Source organism: Pseudopipra pipra, chromosome 2, assembly GCF_036250125.1.
Source record: "Pseudopipra pipra isolate bDixPip1 chromosome 2, bDixPip1.hap1, whole genome shotgun sequence".
Lineage (NCBI taxonomy): Eukaryota > Metazoa > Chordata > Aves > Passeriformes > Pipridae > Pseudopipra > Pseudopipra pipra.
The window spans coordinates 99,804,643-99,821,562 of record NC_087550.1 but is presented as its reverse complement, the minus strand read 5'-3'; the positions used below and the strand labels follow the sequence as shown (position 1 = coordinate 99,821,562).

The 16,920-nt window shown below is 42.3% G+C and overlaps 1 protein-coding gene across 2 annotated transcripts in view; it reads left to right on the top strand.

Annotated features, from left to right (window-relative positions):
• The window catches only part of ARHGAP6 (Rho GTPase activating protein 6), a 321,243-nt gene that overhangs the window by 149,211 nt on the left and 155,112 nt on the right, over window positions 1-16,920 (top strand). Inside the window, exon 1 of one of the 2 annotated variants that reach the window (XM_064646598.1) lies at window positions 11,479-11,640. The exons of the other annotated variant lie outside the window; for it this stretch is intronic. Within the exon in view, the coding sequence (XP_064502668.1) occupies window positions 11,596-11,640 (45 nt within the window). The 5' untranslated portion in view covers window positions 11,479-11,595. Of the gene's footprint in view, window positions 1-11,478; window positions 11,641-16,920 lie in introns of those variants that run through there. 2 annotated transcript variants of the gene reach the window in all.

The window sequence follows — 16,920 nt, the reverse complement described above, 5'->3', positions numbered from 1 at the left end:
TGTAGTAAGCATATTGTATCTTACTTTAGTGGAAAAAGAATTAATTGCTTTGCAAATTTCAGCTTAATACCAATGGTGGATGGAGAGATGGTATAGATGAAACCAAGGGGAGGGACATTTCCCCATCTTGCTGCCAGGCCTATGGATACCTGAAGGGGAAGCTACAGATCCTTTGATTTCTGACTTTGATACCTGTCTTTGAGTACTTTAGAGTACTTTTGACTCTTTGAGTCTGAGTTTTATGGCTAAATTTTTATGTGATACTCCATTGAAAGAGCAACATTAAACCAAAATCTTAAATAAGAGATACTGCTTTGGCTATTGAGTTTACAAATTACAACTTTCTGAAAATTGGAGACCCCTGTTATTACAGACAGAGTGATATTCTAGTAATGTTTTAGATGGCCACAGCAATTTTGAATGGAAAAGGAAATAAAACATATCCATTTGATCCCCGTAATTGCATCTGCATCAGCTACATGAGTAAAAACTGACACTTCTAATTGGTTTTGCAATACAGATCAAACTTTTCTATGACACTGGAGTTAAAGGAGACATGAAGGAAAGGGAAGGCCTGAAAGCTACTGGTTGGGAAGGAGAAGGAAATACCTGAAACCCTTTTCTTTTTCTCCAGCTGTGCCATCTAGCTGTTTTTAACTCAAGAGACCAGAGCAGCAGACTGTGAAGCAGAGTGGTAAAAGAAATGAAAGAGTTAAAGTGAATTGGAGAGAAGCAGGGACAGTCCAAATCTGTGGAAGGAAAATACTTCCCAAAATGGGTCAAAAATAACAAATACAAAATGTACTGAATGAACTTTTGTTTTTGCTTAAGATTAACTTAAATTTTTTAGAAGAGAAAAAAATACTTTCTCTAACAACACTAACCCTGTGTATATTTACCTGAGGCTTATAGAAATAGCTCATATGACAAGTCTGGCTCCATAAACTCCTCCTAAGAAGCCTGGATCAGCAAAATTCAATCTGGAAGCTGTATATACATTTTTAAAAACTGTCTGAGATTTCTAAGTTAACTAATAGAGTAATCTTTTGTTTGTAAAAAGATATAAGTTTTATAAGTTGATACTGAAGTTCATGGAAATCAGTTTTCAGCATTCAGTGCTTTAGTTAACTTCAGATTTAATTCTGCTGATAAAGAAATGCTGACTCAAGACCAGACACATAAAGTAAGGGCTGTTTGTAAATATGTTTAATTATTTTTTATATATTTTTGTCTTTTTTACTCATGACAGATTTTCAGCAGTTTCACGCTTCAGATAAATCTTAAGAAAGAAGTCAAAGCAAGCAGTCAGCTGCTCTAACGCCTATCAAATAGTGCTTTTCTGCATGTTTTACTAATAGATGAACAGGCAATCCCATTTATAGAACATACTACATGTTGACAGAGTGCATTACTTCATTTTGCAGTACTGGCAATTCGAGATCTTAGCAAAACAATGCTGAGGTCGCTCTCATTCTGTATTGCCATCCTTGGAATGCGGCTTGGGTTTTCATTAACTCTGTCGCTACAAGGTACCGCAGATGGAGGCAGATTTTATAGGGGGGGGTTGTAGTAAACATCAGAGAGCAGAAAGTTGTAAACAGCTTAAATTCTTTGTCCTGTGTGGATGAATTCCTTCTCCTTAACACTTTGATGTTCTCAGCATCTTGTGAACTCTTGGTCTAATTGGAGGTGAATGGGTGGATAGTGCGAAGGGCTTTGATACCTCCCAGCTGGTGTGTGGGGAGAAGTGGTCTCAAACTCCTGCACCCAGCAAATATATGCTTCAATATAAACAGTAAAAGTTTGGATACTCAGCCCGGCGCTTGGCTCGCAGCATTCTGGCTCTGCTTTAGGAGCACAAATCGTGTACAGGATCAGTTCCAAGATTTCCCCTCGATGTTTCAATCAAGGGAGAAGGACAAAAAGTGTGGGGGGGAATAGCATGGCTCTCTCACTGCTGCATTATTCCTGTTTTCTCCTATTCTGGCTTCATTGAGATCACCAGTATTGTCAAGTTAGTGTAAAACTGCTGTGAATCTTTCCAAGGCCTTTCCTGTACTTACATTTTTTCGAGTCTTACCAGGACAGTTAAAGCAATACAAGTCACTTGAGAAGAATTTAACTACAAAGGAACTGGGTGTCCTTATTGCAGAAGAAGAGCAGACTAGTGGGAGATTCTTTAGGAATAGTTGCAGTGCTTTCAATTCATAGCTTACCTTTTTTCCAAAACAATAGCCTGAGAATAGACCAGCATTTTTATACAACCCAGCCTTTCCCAAGCTATTTTGCCTAGGGGGATCTTCTCCTCCCAGATTAGTTTAAGTGTCATTGCTTAGCAGCACTGCAGCTATACCACCTCTGGATCTATGGATCTGGAAGGCTGTGGGCTATGCTCTGCTTTCACCTTCCTCCCATCCCTGCAAAGGGAATAGCCGCAGTTTGGGATATACTGGAGATAGCTACAAGGGATTCAGTATATTTCTATCAGTAAAGGATCTTGTAGCTTAAAACAATATGGGTCTGCAGTTGGAGAAATGCTTGGATGATGGTGCATGTCTTATATGAATTGTGCTTTCATGTTCCTCTTGCTTTTTTCAAATCACTTTCTCAACAGTGCTTGTAGTCAGAGCTCCAGTTTCCAGGTAACAGGGAGCGTCAGATGCCCAAGTGCTGGGTGATTTAACCTTTCACTGAATACAACTGGGAAGCAGTTTGAGCACTAACATAATATAACCCTTCAGTGAAACTCAGCTCTTCTGGCATGAGGACTAATTTGTGAGAGCAGCATGCCATATTTACAGCGCAGCAGTCACATCTGGTGCAACTGTTGACCCGACTGCTGCAGGGGAGAACAAAAGTACAGTAAATACACCTTTGCTGTATGTTTACTAGGCTGTGTTTTCAGAAATGTGCACTGCTAAGTACCGAGTTAGTCCAGGGATCCTCTTGGGTAAGGTATTAATCTGTTTTGCCTGGACATATAAGACAGGCCTTCTTACAGATCCCTTCCCCAAACTCCGACTTGTGTTGGTTTATATTTTAGGAACATATGACAGTTGAAACAGGCTATCCAGCCAGTTGGACTAAAGATCTTTAACACAGTTATTACTACCTTTGTGTAGCACAGCTTGCTGTAGGGCTCTGGACATGGATGTGTCTGCAATGGCAGCTTTTACAGGTGGGCACATAGAGTTGGTTACTCGTCTTGGTCTGGAAATGTGTTCAGCAGATCAAACATGGCATCTGCTTTAGACTGCTGTGTTCCAAAGAGCTTTCAGCTCTATCTGTACTGTATAGAGTAGGTCTTCAGTGACTGTAATGGGGACCAAAATGCCTAACTCATGCATAGACACTGATAGATAGCTGTCTGAATGTGAAGATGAGTCCCACCTGGAACACTTGGACATGGTTGTTGGTGGTTGTTTGATTTTTTCCTAACTACTTTACAGTGTTTTTAGAGTTAGGATAAGAGTCATCCAGAGTGCTTAAGATTCTGCATTTCTCCATCTCCCCTTGGGTGCTGAAGTCAGTTCCTTCATAGTCTCTCTCACTTGTCATGACAGGTCAGGGGAACTGTTATGCCTGAATCATTAGGTGATTGAAGTTTCTTACTAGAAAACAAATATGCTTTGATGCTTCTGCAGCCTCAAGGTGAAAACAACAATAAACTTACAGTCAGGGAAAATGATGCTCAAATAAAACTCATTACTGCTTGAAGCCCTCAGACTCCACACACTGAATTGTAACCATACTGAAATTGTAACCATATCTGTTCTTCTACAGTAACACCAGACCCTGAATGTAAATTGCTAGAGCACTCTGTAAAAATGCCTTGTTAACCCGGTGGACAGTCATATATACAAGCTTAAAATACCTCATAAGGAATTCATATTGCATATGATTCCATTTTATAAATACAAAAGAAACATTTCAAAAGCCATTAATCACACTAATGAGTATGAATTTACTCCAGTGGAAAAAAGTTGATTTGCTGGCTTTTGAATATTTCATTTGCAACTCCTTGAATCCATTTCTAATCAATCCAGGAAAACTATCCCTGAGTTATAAGCAGGCTGCATGAAGACTCTGGATTTATGACTGTGAAAAAATCCTCCTGGGCTGTCCCACAGCCCAAGGTCTGGGACTGATTCAAGAGTATGTATCTTTGGTTAAGTCCATCCAGTGATCCAAACCCTGATACAGTGGTCCTGAAAATTCTTGGTTCCCATTTCTAGTGCAGGCTGCCTGGCATAACTGCTCTGCAGCAGTTCCCGGGCTGTAGGACAGGCTGCCTGCCAGGGCTTGGCACCACTGGAGATGGCACGGCCCTGCAGCTTGTCAGTGCCAAGACCTCAGGGTGTCACAGGATTGTGGCAAATCCTAATTCCATAGTAATTCTCAGGCTGCCTTTCTGGCTTCCCAGGCTCCCTGCCCTGGAGCAGAGAGGTACTGGGATGCCTCCCAGGGACTGTCACTCCAAGGGCAGTTTGCATGAGCACTCCCCCAGGGCTGAGAGAAAAGAGGAATTTCTGTCAGGCTCATTGCTAACCAAGCAGACTACTTCATGATTTGTCTTCTTCTGACTGAAAAACAAAGTATAAGAATTCATAGTTCACAAAAAGTTTGAAAATGTTGGCTTTAGAGTCAATTGAACGAAAATCAGATTTTGAAAAGCAAAGTTCCTTCTCAGCTGGAGCACTAGATTTTCCACCATCTCCAGTGAATACTATGAATAATACTACCCTGACTCTTAATTTACAGTTGAAATCCAGAACAGAAGAATGTGAGGTCCATCTGCTTACATGATCCCCAAATTATTGACAACTACAAAAACATGATGTTTGTAACCACTTCACATATAGCCTGAAGTGTATTAAACAATGACTTCATTTGAAGAGGTTTGTTAACATTATGAATATTATTATTGTTGGTCACAAGAGGCTTGGTCTTGTTCCAGTCTTGAAATAATTACTTTTACACTACAAAACTGGTTTATGAATTACAACATTAAATCAAAATGTACAGTAGTCACGTTACTTCTTGGGAGGTTTATTATGTAGTTATTACTCTACAGACTAAATGGATTTTAACAGTCCCATACTATTTGTGAAACAATTTTGAATAAACTTGAGGTTTTTGAAAGAGCCCTTTGTCCTCCTAAATTCTTGTCAAATACTCAGATGGTAAATTTACATAGGAGCCCGTGCGTTGATAAGCATTATTCTTTCTAGTCAGAGCAAGCAGATCATGTATCTGTATCTGATTTGTTTCAAGTTAGTGGTTTTAATTTTTTTTTTTTATATAGCTGCAATTTCTACAAGTCATATGTAATGAAAGAAAATTGTGCTTTTCTCTCTCTCCCGTTCCTGGAAGATATTTATGGGAGAGGGATAATTGCTAGTGAGAGCTCAGCCCAGTAATGCAGTTTACAGTGAATGTGAGTTGCAAGGAGATAAACAAGGAAGGAAATACATGGAGATCTACCCACTTTCAGGAACTAAAAAAATCTTCCACTGAATTGTTATTTTTCCCAGATGTGTATAATTTGCAGAGATGAGACTTCACTGAGGTTTTTGGTTTGTACGCTTAAGTCTCTTAAGCTGTTTTGATACTCACAGAGTCACAGAACCGAACTTATTCAGTCACAGAATACTCTAAGTTGGAAGGGACCCACCCACAAGGATGTCAACCTGGAATTTACATTTGCTTCCCTTTTTTTTCCCCTTCTTTCCCCCTTATATTCTTCCCTTATTCCTATCTACCTTTTTGGCTTGTTCTGTGTCAGCAAGGAAAAACAAACATAAAAAAAAAAAATTAGGCCTGAAACCCTGTCATTTATCTTCACGTGAAACGAGTGGTCCCATTTATTTAAATTGTACCTCTAAGGAGAGAAAAGGATGGCAAGATAACTGGTAGTTTCTTCTGCAGCTTTAAAACCCCAGTGAATTCTAGTGACTCACAGGGCAAATGCTAATTGTTGTTGAAAAACTATGTGCTAGGGAAATTTTTTTTATTTACAGGTTAGTAGTTTGGAGTTTTAGTTTAAACATATTCTAGTGAATTTTCACTGATGCTGGAAATAGAGAACAATGTGCAAATGAAAGGGATGCAAAGTAATTTAACCTTTTTCTAAAATATAAGTCTTTTAGATTAAATTTCTTTGCCATGCTGCTGATAACTGATAGTGCAGTAATATGCACAATCACATACAGGACATCACTGACCTACAAATTATACAGTATATATACAGGAGCCTATAACTTAAACAGTATAGTGATTTATTGAATGGAATAAATTTGAATGTGATAGCTAGAATTAAATACCTGAGTGAGATTCTGGTAGCACACCAGTACTAACAAACTCCTGGATGCTTGCCAACATCTTTTACCTTAGGGAAAGGTTTCCCTTGTGATTGCTCCATGAGTTGTCCGTTTCTTACATGGAGTGCTTACCAGAAGAAGTGGTTTTGGCCCCGGGGCATGTTGTTTTGATTCTCACCTTCCCCTAGGGCTATGTCTGTGTTGCTGCTGCTCCTTCCCAGCTGGTGCCTCATCAGGCAGCAGCAGCAACTCCAGCAGCTCTGGCTGACGGCAGGCAAAGGGCACGGGGAACAGTGGAGGGTCCTCCTCTAGATGCTTACAGATGCCACTCCTAAGAAAAGCTGCTCCTCCTGCCCAATGTACAGCACAGTTTACAGGTTTGAGTTAGTAACCTGGAGTCCACTTTGCCCTCGAGGGCTTCTCAGAGTTGGACCGTGTGGGAACGTTCTGTAGGTGTGCACAGGATGCAGTTCCTCTCAGCTTGCACCACCTAGTGCAAGCACAAGATAGGTGTTTGACAGGATGCTTTGTACCTGCTCCCCAGGAATAAGGCGGTAACTTCTTCCCCACCAGCAGGAGCAACACTTGGGCAACAGCTCCTTGAGAGCAGTAGCAGGGTCACGCCCTTCTAGTGTATTAGACATCATAACGGCTTTCAAACATCTAGGAAATTACAGTGATCAAGTTCTTTCTAAATAGGATTTCTTTTGTCTAAGAAGATTTACATCACTGTTGTAAAGAAGCATCTCCACGAGTGAGAGGGCACCTCGTTCTTCATGGGCATTACGTACTATTTCCCTAAGCTCTGTTACAAACTGGTGAGAAACTATCAACATATTTTGATGGGTAGCAAATAAATACTTAAAAAGAAGTTCTGAACAAAAGATTTTTGCAGTGTATTATTCCTAAATTCTGATTCCTTAGTTTCTAGGTTTAGCTGTTTCTCAAGCTTTATGCATTTGATATATTTATCTGTAATCTTTTCTCTCTTCTTTTTGAGAAATAGACTTAAACTGTAACTTGTAATGACTGAATGAATATTTGGCCAGAATAAGAAAAGTGCTAATTCCCCGAGGAAGAAGTGTGCTGCCAGTATCACTCTTGGCTCTGGTTCAGCAGCCACAGAGGCAAGTCTTTTCCAGATTTGGAGTTAGCTCAGTGTGGAGCTGCATTCATATGCTGTTATAAAGGTCAAACAGAACATGACCTTCATGCTTTCTTGAAGCTTTTTCACCTGAAGATATCTATTGTGTTTTCACTTGATAGGTAGGGTAGCCCTTGCTTTTTGGAATGAGAAGAACCAAGACAGTGAGACTGTTAAGGACTTTTCTGCCTGAAGGGCAGCCATCTGACCTAATTGTCATGGACTCCCACCTGAATGAAGCAGGCACTTCAATTTATGTGCCTTATTTTAGATGCCTACTTGGAGTGACATACATTGTCCACCAGATGTGTGGGTTTCTTCCTATGGAGCCTAGGGTGATAAGCTGAGATGGAGATTGTAGATATTTACATTTAGGTGAGACAAATTCATTATTGCTGTAAGGACCATGCTGGCTGCCCTCCCATTTCAGGGTGGATTTGAAAACTTTTTCCAACCTCATCTGATGTGACATCAGACAGCTTGAGTCACTAGTTCCAAGAGAAGTTCATGGTAGAGAAGTAGAGAAGTTACTTCTCCCTGGTTTCATAACTGTGTGCTGTCTGCAACTGTAAAACTATTTTCCTTTGTTTAATAGCAATTACTGTTGAGAAAACACTCAGTTCCCAGAGTAATACTGGAAAAACAAAACCTGGCTTCATTAATGATCAGGTAGGTAAAATTCAATTACCTACTCGTTTCCCAGCTGCTGTGTTGAAAGCAACTAAATTTTAGCTGGAATGTTGTTCATTTTTCTTTTCTGTTGTCAACAACAAATGATAAATAGAATAGGAGGGAAGTTGTTACTGTAATCTATCTTTGCAGGTGTAAAGCACACATTCCAGCTCCTTAAAGCTGTATAAGGAACAACCACAATGGGAACCATGGAAAGCATTAGTAAAAATGCAAGGAAGTAGTACCTCATACAATAGAAATTATTTAAAATTAGTTCTAGAATTTTTTTGAGTTGTCTTGGAGTGAATATGCAGGAAATTAACTGCAATGCTTTATATCATCTGTTAAGAGAAGCTGACCTGGAAAGTTTACACTTCCCAAAGTGAGCCGCACGTATTCCTTGGTTTCTAATTATCAGGCAAGTAAAGGAGGAAGGAAGTTTGGAAGGAAATCAGAGAGGAATCATAAATAAATCATAAGTGAATAAGGATGTAATGTGAAAGGGTAAAAGGTAATCAGAGCAGCGAGAAAGATCTGTGTGCTAATCCTAGTTGCTAAGTGGCTTAAAAGAGGGAAACATGATTGCAGGCAACTGACTACTACAGCTCAGTGTGCTACTGCTCACTGCAGACTGGGGTGTGCTCCAAATCTGTGCAATTTGAAGTCAGGTAGACTCTTTGGCCATCATAAATACAGTGTAAGTGAGCTTTCTAGTCACAGCCACAACAACTTGTGATCAAAATCCAGAAAGCTTTTGTTTTGAGGTCTGGCCTTTGAAAACACCTTCTGTAATCAGCAAGTAGTTTTAAATTCTGTTACTAGGTACACAAAAATCTTGAACTCTACCATAGAATTTCTGATAGCTGCAACTTAACAAGTCATTTAAGATTTTATACATGAAGACACTTAAAAATATTTTCTTCCTATTTTTTATGTTGTGTGTACAGAACAAAACTGAATCTAATAAGCCTGTGCTTTTCTGGGTTGATACCCCCCCAAACTGTACGTTTCTGCCTATAACTCTTTCCTTGTCATTGTAAAAAGTTCAACTACAGTTTCCTGATTTTGTATTCTTTATTTTTATTCTTAGCTGCACCACTGTAAGGACGTGTTACTATTGCAAAGCGCTTCCATGCATGCATCTTTTCTGTCCCCAGTATCTTGCTCCCAACTAGACAGCCTCCAGATTTCCATTGTGCCAGGTCTGGCACTCATCTGCTCCCTCGAAGGACTGATTCAGCCTGCTAAATGGAAAGAAACTGCGTGCTCCATTTGCTATATTGGTTTGTGAGAAGCACGGAGGCAGAGGGAAGGGAGGTGGTGGCAGCATGCAGCTGTTAGTTGGGAACCAAGAGGGCTAACAGGAGCCCGACTCTCCTTTTTGGTGGCAATGAGTTTCTTGGCCAAACGAGTTTGACCCGCAAAACTTCACCTTTAGTCCTTCCCCTCTCTGGCTTCTCCCTCTAGGGCATTCTTCACCTTCCTGGCTTGTGGTTTTCTCCTTTTCCCCAAATTACTCTGTTTCCTCAAAGTTTTGCATCTCTCCCTGTGCTTCTTCTCTACCTTCCAGTAGGGGGTTTCTGCTCTCCTCCATAGTATTCTTTTCACTTTGGGGTGTTTATTAGAAACAACCCCCCTGTTTTAATCCTTTTGTAACGTTTAACATTTCCTTTTGCTTTAAGGTGGTCAGAAAAAGGTGGCGATGCTATAGAGCTTGAGGGTAGAAGTCCTGCAAACCTCTTCCCAAACTTGTTCACCTGCTTTCTGTGGTGAAACTTGCAGAACAGAGGAAAAAACATAAGGAATCAGAGCATGTGATATATGTAGAGTTCTCCGGTTCAAAACATCTCCTTGAAATAAAAAGCAGAAGTTTGGGAGGGAAAACCAGGCACTCAGATCCCATTATTTTTTTCAAACTTCTTTTCTGCCTGCCTGGAGATCCTGATGATTTGTAAGGTTTCTTTTTGTTGGGTGCTGCTTTCCAATACATGCTCTGCAACTGCTCAAGTATCTACCCTGCCTTGTTTTCCAGGAACGGGAGTAGCACAGATTGTTCACCCGAGAGACAAAAATGGACTTTATTGGTAAATGCAGATACTGTGTTCTTTGTTCACGCCAAGTTGACTGTCCATGGGAACACTTAAAAGATGATTTCCTTTGCAATAGGAATTAAGATCCATGCAAGATCCATAACTGGAAGCTCGTTGAGTACAGGACATCATCATGAGAGCACATAAAATCTTTGGCTCAATTGATTTATCCTTCCAGCATGTATTTTGAGTTATTTTACACATTTTTTTCCCAAAATAATTTTTCTTTTCCCACTAAAGTACTATGTTACCTTTGTTTAGAGATAATGCAATGAGCTGGGAACATGTTTGCCTAGACTGTAGGCTGGAAACAGTAAAACTCATTAATTACATATATGTCATGCAGCACTACAATAAAGCCACTTCCTCAAAGAACAACTGAGAGTAACTTGAGGAGTTACTGTGCTAATTAAGATTTGTGCAGAGCACTGAAAAGTGATTAAAAAGGTGAAAGAGGGCTCAGGAAATCATGTAAGCTCTCCTAGGCTCTGCTGAGGCAATGCCTAACTGATGGAGGTTTTTAAACACTTCCATTGATGGAGATGCCATAATCTCCCCAGCCAAGTCACACAGAAATCACTACTAATTATAACACAGCAGAATGCAATTTTCCTTCCACGAATTTGTTTGATCGACCGTTTGTGTAAAGACATATTCATAAAATAACAAATAGGCCGTGACATAGGATTTCGCTCTTCAAAGTCTATAGCGTTAAAGAATCGTGAGCCAGTACACCCAAAGCACGCGTTACAAAAACACGAAAAGTTATGTTTTATTTGTCCCTCTCTCCTTCACCTTTAGGTTGTCGCCTCCAGGTGCTGCCAGGGGCCGGCGTGGGCTGGCCCGATGTTTTGCCCCGGGGCTGCGGGACGGGGCGGCTGGAGCCGCCGCTCCCGAGCGGTCGGGGGCTCGGGACAGCGCCTCCAACGGGGCGCCTCTCCTGGCGGGATCTAGGGGACCGCTCGGGACGGCCAGAGCTGGGAAAGGAGCCACCCTCTCCTCCCCTCGGCGCTCCGGGGGCCCCGCAGGTCACCCCGCAGGTCACCCCGCAGGTGCGGCGGGAGAGCGGCCCCGCCACCGGGAGGCACCGCCTGGGCGGGAGAACCGAAACCGCCCCCTCTCCAGCGGCGCGGGAACCGCCTCCTCCCGCTGCCGCCCCGCTCTGCCGAGGGGCTGCCGGCTCCCGCCGCGGGGAGGGGACAGCCGGGGGCGGGGTGCGGGCAGGAGTAGCGAGGAGGGGCGCCGGGGGCCGGAGGCTGTCAGGCGGGAGCGCAGCGCAGCCGCGGCCGCCGTCGGACGGCGGGTCAGTGCCCAGCGCCGCCGCCGCGCTGCGTGGAGGGAGCGGCGCCTCCGCCGTCCGTGCGCGCCCATGGGGGACTCGGTGTTCAGCGAGAGGCCGGCGCTGCGCTACGCGGTGAGTGCGGGGCAGGAGGGGGCTGCGCGGGGACGGGGCGCCCACGTGTGCCGGGGGGTGGCGGGGAGCGTTCGCCTGCCCGTCTGTCCGTCCGTCCGCCTGTCTGTGCGTTCAGGCGCGGGGCCGGGGGTCTGGGTTAGCGTGGCTGCAGTCCTGCCCGGCGAGGGTTCCGCGCCCGCCGCGATGCGCTCAGCTTGTAGGCAGGGTGCCGAGCCGGAGGCTTTCCTACGTGGGAGTGTCGCGCTTTGCTGGAGATGACATAAAAATACTTTTTTTTTCTTTTGAATTAATAAAACGGAGGGCAGCGCGATGCGAGCCGCGGGTGAGTCGAACCGCAGCCTGCGGGAGCGGTGGCGGTGCAGCCTCTCCCCGGGGGCAGCGGGGCACTCGGGAGGTCCCGGGAGTCCCCTGTCCGGCCCCGGCTGGCCCCTTGTGTCCCCCGGGGCTGGGGTGAGCCCCAACACCGGGAGTGCTCTCGGTGCCTGTATCCGGCACCGCGTTTGAGATAGTAACAGCATACTTTATTTCATTTCCTTCACAAGAGCTGGTGCTGTTAAGAAGCCGCTGCACTTCCACCAACCTTATTAGGAGCATTTTCTCGTTTGCTCGGGCAGAAAAAAAAAAAAAAGCCCCGTAAAAACAACCAGCTGCCTCCCCTCTTGAAGTCATAAATAAACGCCAGCACGAGTAATAGCACGCGAGGGCTGGTGCCGCTCTCGTTTGCACCCCTGTCAATGATGAATAATTTTATTGCTGTTGTTAAAGTTGTGTGGGAATTGTCAGTTAGAGCAGGCTTTCTTCTCTGGTCCTGGGAGCCTCTATACCAGCTGCTGGAATTGCAGGGTTGGGTTGATAAGTGTATCCCTTATGAGATACGCTGCGATGTGCTTTTTTCCACTCGCTTCACTTTAATTCTTTCACTATTGGACGTTAAATTAAGCTTCTTTTTATGCCTTTTTTTGTTTTTTTAAACGTTGTGTGAAAAATTTGAAAGAGACTGATTTTTTATTTTTTTTTTGGTGGGGGAGTCTAATGTTTTTCTTTGTACGTACTCTTGTACACACTCAACTGTAGTTGTTAGTGCATTCAGCTGCTGTAATGATACGACAGTTTTTAGAGGTAGTGGCGTATCGACTAAATTAATTAATAGAAGGAAACACATTTGGCATCGTGTTTGAGTAGTGATAGTGATTTCACCGGGAATCTAGTTATCATACATCACTGAATTGGAACCACTTCTTTTAATAGGGTCATTGCCCCGTTTGTATTTAGACGCGCAGGAGACCAGTGCTAGTCACGTCACATGCTAGCTCCATGAAACGTTTATTACTTCCTGTGATTGTGCTTGTCAATCTGCCATTAACTACTAGTTACAAACACATTATTGTTTCTGTCAGTGGGATATCAGTCAGTTTTTATGCCCGGAGCCAGCAGCAGATAGTGCATTAAGTTCAGGACAGCAGGCATGCAAGGGGACAAGCAGGTTGGCCAACCATCTTGGAGGACCATTGCTCCTGTTACAAAGTCACTGCTCTTTGATTGCTGTATGTTGCAGCAAAAGATAAATCGTGCACTAAAGAATAATACTTTAAAATACTCTTTTACTATTTTAAGAAGTATTTCAGTAATAAAACAGCAACACTAGGAGTTAAGTTATATTTACGGATGATGTTACTGGTTTGTTTGGAGAATAGGGATCTGGATGCTGTGCATTATCCAAGCATTGGCTTAATGTGAAGTCTATGACAAACCTAATTGAAAACAAATGGTTGTTGACCTGATGATAAACTCAGACTGTAGAGCTTTCTTGTATTGAGGTTTTAGTAATTACTGCTTAACTGTAACTTAGTACCATTCTTTTTAACTAATTGCATGGTATAAATACAAATCAAGTTCTTGGATTGTTTTCATAACTGTGAAATCAAAATTATGCAGTGTTATAGCATTTAATAGCAATTAATTTATTGGCAGAAGAAATTATAGTGATTTATGTGGTGGGCTTCTCTTCTGCTTTTCAGGACTGATAATTAAAGCTTCATGATTTTCATAAAAGTGCATAAGGAAGTATCTGCTTTATCATCTTGGTTCTGATTATCAGTGTGCTTTTGAAGGAAGTTTCTCAATCTTCCCCAGTTGTGTGCCATGCTTCATGTCTTGGGGTAGCCCTGGAGCATGGGAAACAGCACCTGTTCAGGTCATGCTGATCTGGGGGATGTGCTCGTGGTGCTTCTCAGTGCCTGGAGGGTATTTGAGCCTCAGGACCAAGCTGGAGTCAGCTTCAATGTAAACTTGGAAAATTCATATTGTTTGGACATTGGATCCTCTATACCAGCTCCTTATCTCTGCAATGTGCTACTTCCAGTGCAACACGATAATGTAGCCATAAATCAACAGGAATGCCATTGCAATTGTGAGGCTCCATAGTGTGTTTCCAAGCATAGCTCAAAGAAACACAGACTTAATAACTTAAGACGGTTATGTCAGTGGGGATGATCACTTCTCCTATAGCGCGTTTGATCCAGCATATGTTAAGTGTGAGTGGGATGACTGATAATTATGTCACGGTTCCACATGGAACTCGGCATTGGTGTTGACTCACCAAAAAGCTCCAGTAGGCAAAGAGGTAATTTTAATGAGCTGAAACATTGTTTTCAGTGAAAAGTAAGTTAAAAGAAACCAGCCTGTTGAAAATGAATACAAATATCTTATTAAAGGAGAGTAGGTGTAAAAAAAACAACACCCTCTTGCATTGGGTCAGAGAGCAAATATTTTCCTCATATCTTTTCACTAGTTCAAAGACCTCTCCCTTTCTCATATGTTTAAATAACACTTTTATGAAAACTTACAGAAAGGTAAATATCTCATTCTTGCTGTATGCTGCCTGGCAAAAATGTACCCTTTAATTTTTAGACATGGGTTAGTTTTACTTGTCCACTAATCATCCAGCTGAATTCACTCTGTTTTACAAGCTCTTTTTGATATTGTGGCTTTTGTAATTGATTCAAAGACCTCCAGATGTTCCAGGAACAGTTTTCAAATAAATTCATTGAAAGAGTGGTCACCTTCCTGACTTGGGATTTCTTCCTGTTGGTTCCTAAATTCTTCTCCCCCTCCCCTTCCCCCACTCTTAGCAGCTGTTATGGGAGAACTAAAAGCTGCTTCATGTATTTTAGCTAAAACACCGGAAGGTGATATTGTACTAACTTTAAGAGATCCATTGGTTAATTGAAACGTAGGGTTTTTGTTATGTATGTGACAAAAAGACTCAAAATAGCCTCAGCTGTTGCCCAATCAACTGGCCCCTCAGTGGTTCAAAGCAGGAAGCCTGGAGTATGGTCTGTTTTGGATATAGCCATTTTAATCTTAGTGGAGTAGCTTTAATCTTGTTTTGTCTTGAAACATTTACCAGAAAGGATTTCCCTGAAGGGAAAGGACGTTTTACCCTGATGAGGAAACTCTGGCTGTCTTTAACCAGGGAATATGAGAAAATGGGGAGGAACTGGGATTTAGAAGTGGCTGCCATGACCTGTGGCGTACCTTGGGGGATTCATCTGAGGAGATGTGACTCTCTTGGAGCCAAAACCTGGGATTTCTGGCAACCGGAGTGGAGGGAATGTGTGGGTCTCTAGAGGGCACAACTTAGACTTGGTTTAAGCTTCTGAATCTATTACTGATAATGAGGTCACCTCCAATTCAGACATTGAGGAGTATTTTGAGAAAAGAAGGGTTTTTTCCTTGCCTCCAGCAGTATTTGGGGCATTGTCTTGTGCATTGGCTCAGGCTGCGCCCAGCTGACCCCTTGCTGGGGCAGCGGGCGGACTTGTTCCCTCTTACTGTCTTAAATCTGTCAATCTGTGTGGAAGGATGGAGGAAACAAAAGAAACAGTTTGCAAGGGAAACTATGACACTGTGAACCTCAGAATGCTTTCTAGAGAACAGAGGGAATGAAAAGAGGATAATAGACATTTTCATCCAATATTCTAGTTGTAGTAATGCTAATTGTTAGTCATGATGGTGAGATGCTAGAATAATTCAAGGTGAAATAACGATATTGGTGGTGATGCTGTATAACTCTAAGCTGGAACTGTGAAAATCTCCTTGTGAGAAGGACCCAAGCACTAACATTCTCCTGTGGCTCACCTGGGTTTTGCAAGAATCCAGTTTTAAAGAGAGTTGCTTGCCTTTCTGATTTCCATATATGTTGCCTCATGACTTGAGCCTTCAGCCACTCACAGATTTTAACAACAGAATTACATAGCCCAAGCAGACCACATTAGTTACTGTGATTGTAGGAAATCCTACAAGTAATTTATCTTACTGGACTAATAAGTATGCTCACTTCACCTAGACCATCTGACTGGTTTCTCTCTCTTCCCAATGGGCTTGCCAGCAAGAAACAGCTCAGGCGCAGACTGGATCAATGTATATTCAGATCAGTCATAATATATATTTGTACTCGGGTTTGGTGAGGTGGAGGGCAGGCAGTGGGCTTGAGAATAAATTCTTGCCTACCAAAAAAACCAACTTAATCATCTCTGCTTCGCAGAAGGTAGCTACTTATTTTTTCCTATTCTGAATATCAAAGGCAGAGTTAACTTTTTCAAAGAAATTGTTCTGTAGGTGTTGTTTTCAAATTAGGAAATTGTGATGAAAGCTTTAAACTTGATCAAATAAGCGAGCTTGCCTTTACAGAAGAGGCAATTAGCAGTAGAGGAATGGTTAAATGTCAAATTTCTGGCATCCGACTCTTGGATTTTATTCATCAAGCACTTATGCTAACCTCATGCATGTTGGTTGTTTTGGAAAGAGGAATATGATTTCTGATCAATGTTGAACCCAGTGCTTCATTCTTCCTTTGGGTGAAATTCCCAGTGACAGTGATGATTCATGCTTACACTTTTGCAACATTTGAAAGTACTTTTATTGCTAATCTCTAAAGAGCATATATAAATATAGGAAACGAGCACTCTTTGTCACTCAATAGTGAACAACAAGGGCAAGCTTTGATTGGGATTGATGGAATCTGAAGTCAGTCCAGCTGTTTTTTATCTGCTGTGCAAAGTGTCTGTGAATTAACACCGAAGAGCTGAAATCAGGGGAAGACAGGAACCGAAGAGTTCTTGTGTGTGTCACATGCTTTTAAAAAGTTGCAGGAAGTAGATTTCCATTCTGATCAGGTTCTGGTTTTTTACAGCTCTTGAACTCTTGATGTATTCCTGGAGCTGTTCACAGACATGTGGATATGAATGGTCTTCCTCTCATATGTGCAGAAGAAAGATG